The 3232-nt window shown below is 37.2% G+C and overlaps 1 protein-coding gene across 1 annotated transcript in view; it reads right to left on the reverse strand.

Moving 5' to 3' along the window:
* Window positions 1–1623, reverse strand: part of C7 (complement C7) — a 68551-nt gene extending 66928 nt beyond the window's left edge. The window contains exon 1 of the mRNA XM_072605742.1: window positions 1499–1623. Within this exon, the coding sequence (XP_072461843.1) occupies window positions 1499–1504 (6 nt within the window). The 5' untranslated portion in view covers window positions 1505–1623. The remainder of the gene's footprint in view (window positions 1–1498) is intronic.
* Between the last annotated feature and the right edge of the window lie 1609 nt (window positions 1624–3232).

The following is a 3232-nucleotide window of genomic DNA, read 5'->3' on the forward strand; positions in this document are numbered from 1 at the left end:
GAAGGAAAAGAGAGAGAGAAAGAAAGAAAGAAAAAAAGAAAAAAGAAAGAACAAAAGAAAGGAAGAAAGGAAGGAAGGAAGGGAGAGAGAGAGAGAAAGAAAGAAAGAAAGAAAGAAAGAAAGAAAGAAAGAAAGAAGAAAGAAAGAAAGAAAGAAAGAAAGAAAGAAAGAAAGAAAGAAAGAAAGAAAGAAAGAAAGAAAGAAAGAAAGAAAGAAAGAAAGAAGAAGAAAGAAAGAAAGAAAGAAGAAAGAAGGAAAGGAAAGAAAGAAGGAAAGAAAGAAAGAAAGAAAGAAAGAAAGAAAGAAAGAAAGAAAGAAAGAAAGAAAGAAAGAAAGAAAGAAAGAAAGAGAAGAAAGGAAGGAAGGAAGGAAGGAAGGAAGGAAGGAAGGAAGGAAGGAAGAAAGAAAGAAAGAAAGAGAGAGAGAAAGATGGATAGATAGATATTGGCTACAGCAATTCATAATTCTTTTTATTGTGGGCTTGGAAATGATCAAATTCTGCACTGACAAGGGAATACCTACAAGGATGATACCTTTGAAGTATGGGTCTGAGTCTGATTCATTTCAGTTTTCTAAATATTGTCTCCAATTTCAGTTCCTATCAAGTTTCAGACTAGGATTCATTGACTCCCTCATCCAATCAATCAACAACCATTATTAGGACTTACTAGGTGCCAGGAACTGCTAGAAATAACTCCCCAAAATGGTCTCTGCTCTCAAGGAGCTTATAGTTTACAGGGAATTCTCTTCAGAGAGATATTTAAAATTATCAATTTAAATAAATTTAGTTCAAAACCATGAATTTCTTTTATTCTGAACTTCAACACCAAATAGAATGAGCATTTCTGTGTGCACAGTATAACAAAAGAAGAGGATTCCCATAGAACTGTGGATCTTTATGTAACTTGCTTTTCTTTTTAAATAAATGTTTATACAAATAAATTCAACACATAACTTTCAAAGCTGTCCTATTATTCCGTGATTCTCTCTGGCCTTCCTTTTATTCTCTTATATGCATATTTCTAAAAAGATGCCAAATGACACTCTTTTCCCTGTTTTTTTTTCTTGTTATACTTTATTCCTAGTCTCTTTTTCTTTCTCATATAACTTTCATAGGAAGAAGGAAAAAGAAAGAAAAAGTCCCTCTAATAAATATACATAGTCAAGCAAAACAAATTCCATTCTGATCTTGTGTCCCTCCCCACTTGGGCAGTAGGTGGGTTGCTTACTTCTTCATCAGTTCTCAGGAATCATGGTGAGTCAGTGCCTTGATCAGAGTTCTTTTCAAAGCACTGACAATTTTTAAAGCACGCTTAGTAGTCACCAGCTCATATTTCCTTCCCTTCTCTTTTCATAGACTCTCAGAGCTGGGAGTGACTCCAGAAGTCAACTAGCCCAACCTATAGCTGAACAGGTATGCCTTTCCTGTTCTTTCAGCTAAATCATTTCCCTTTAAGGATGATTTCATTGGCACAAATCAAAGGCATGCATATCTTACCTTCATGTTTGGGGGAAAAAAAACATTCACAGCCTCTACAGAGAAGGATGAAATTTACCTCCTGGGAGAATCAAATTGGGATTACTCAAGAGATGAGAAGAGTCAGTCTGTCTGCCTCTTTCACTATCTCTGCCCAGCACTCACTCACATATAAAGTGAATGATCATGAGGACTTTAACTCTTAACCCATCTGGATTCTCCAGAGACACAAACAGTCTGCCCTTGCACTGATCCCATGTCTTAAAGCCAGATACATCTTATCCTTTAAACAAGTCTTGGCTGTGGCCAACTGGGGCTGCCTGGAACTATTACTCTGAGAAATGCTATTTGTCAAGGAGGAAGGGCAGCAAGCATTCCCAGTTTATGAACGTTTAAGTGCTTTCCAAGGGAGGAAATGTCATGTAAGCCGAGAGATGAGTCTTCTCTCCCTTCCATGGAGAAAAGCTGCCAAATGGTATATCTGTTGGGGAAAGGGTTTAAAGGGTATTATAACCCCAGAGGCTGGTAATAAACACTATGAGGGAAAGGAGGTAAGTTGGAGTTTCAGATATGATTTTCTTTCTCTACAAAATATAAAGGAGACTTAAATTATTATGCAGAAGCTAGTCAAGTATCATGGCTGCCAGGCAACTCACAACATCTTTTGAAAAACAATTACAAGACGCATAGATTATGAGGACAAGCCATCATGTTGAACATGAAGTGTTGTACAGAGAGTAAACCCTTCTTCCCTTCCTCTGTTTATTTCCACTCAGTAATCCCCATTAATTTTGACCTCCTCTTCTAAGGATCCTTCAAAATTTCCCATCCATGTAGCTCATGCCATTTTCACACTCTCCTCAGTGAAATTTATCTCCCAGAGTATGGAAAGATTTACACAATCTGATACAAAGTGAAGGAAGCAGAGTCAAGAAAACAATCCACACAATGACTAGAACAATGTCAATGAGAACAATAACAGCCTTAAAACAATCATTTATGCATAGTGCAAAATTACAAAGAATAAGCCTGGCCCCAAGGAAGAGATATGAAGAGACTCTTCATTTCCTTGAAAAGGTGGAAACGTGGAATAGTTCATATATTTTCAGATTCCTTTCTGCATATTGATAATTTTGCTGATTTTTTCCTCCCTCTTTTTCTTATTTTTTCTTCAAAAATATTATTTGTTACACAATGTGATTCTCTGGGGAAAACGCAAGAGGAGGAGCACTAGGAAAAAATTCTGGTAGAAAAATAATAATAGAAGATAACAATAAAACGTATTTAGAAAAAAAAAGAAACTTACCTCTCAGTTTTCACATCCCTTCAGGTCCCTGTGGGATTAACCCACTGACCAGATAAACTAAACAGTGCTGAGGAAAGGCCAGTAGACTTTAACAGCCTCCTAGAGACTTGTTTCTTGACTGAACCATACCACCACCACCACCCCTAGACCACCTGCCCTACTTCCAGCCTAGACTTAAAATCAAGGTAGATCAGAAAGTATCTATTCAGGATATCCTGGTCAGGATTGTTACATACAGCATCCTCAATCAGGTACAGACCTGATTGAGTAGCCTCTGAATTCCCATCTGATTCTGCAACTGTGAAGACTTACAGAAAGATATAGGCAAGAATTATACAAAAGCAGAAGAGAGAAGGAAAGGGGAGAGGAGGAGTTCTATACCACAGTAGAACTATTAGAACCAAAGGAAGGTGCATGAAGAGTATACAAAAGGAGAGAAGACTTCCAGG

This window comes from Notamacropus eugenii, chromosome 4 (assembly GCF_028372415.1).
Source record: "Notamacropus eugenii isolate mMacEug1 chromosome 4, mMacEug1.pri_v2, whole genome shotgun sequence".
NCBI lineage: Eukaryota > Metazoa > Chordata > Mammalia > Diprotodontia > Macropodidae > Notamacropus > Notamacropus eugenii.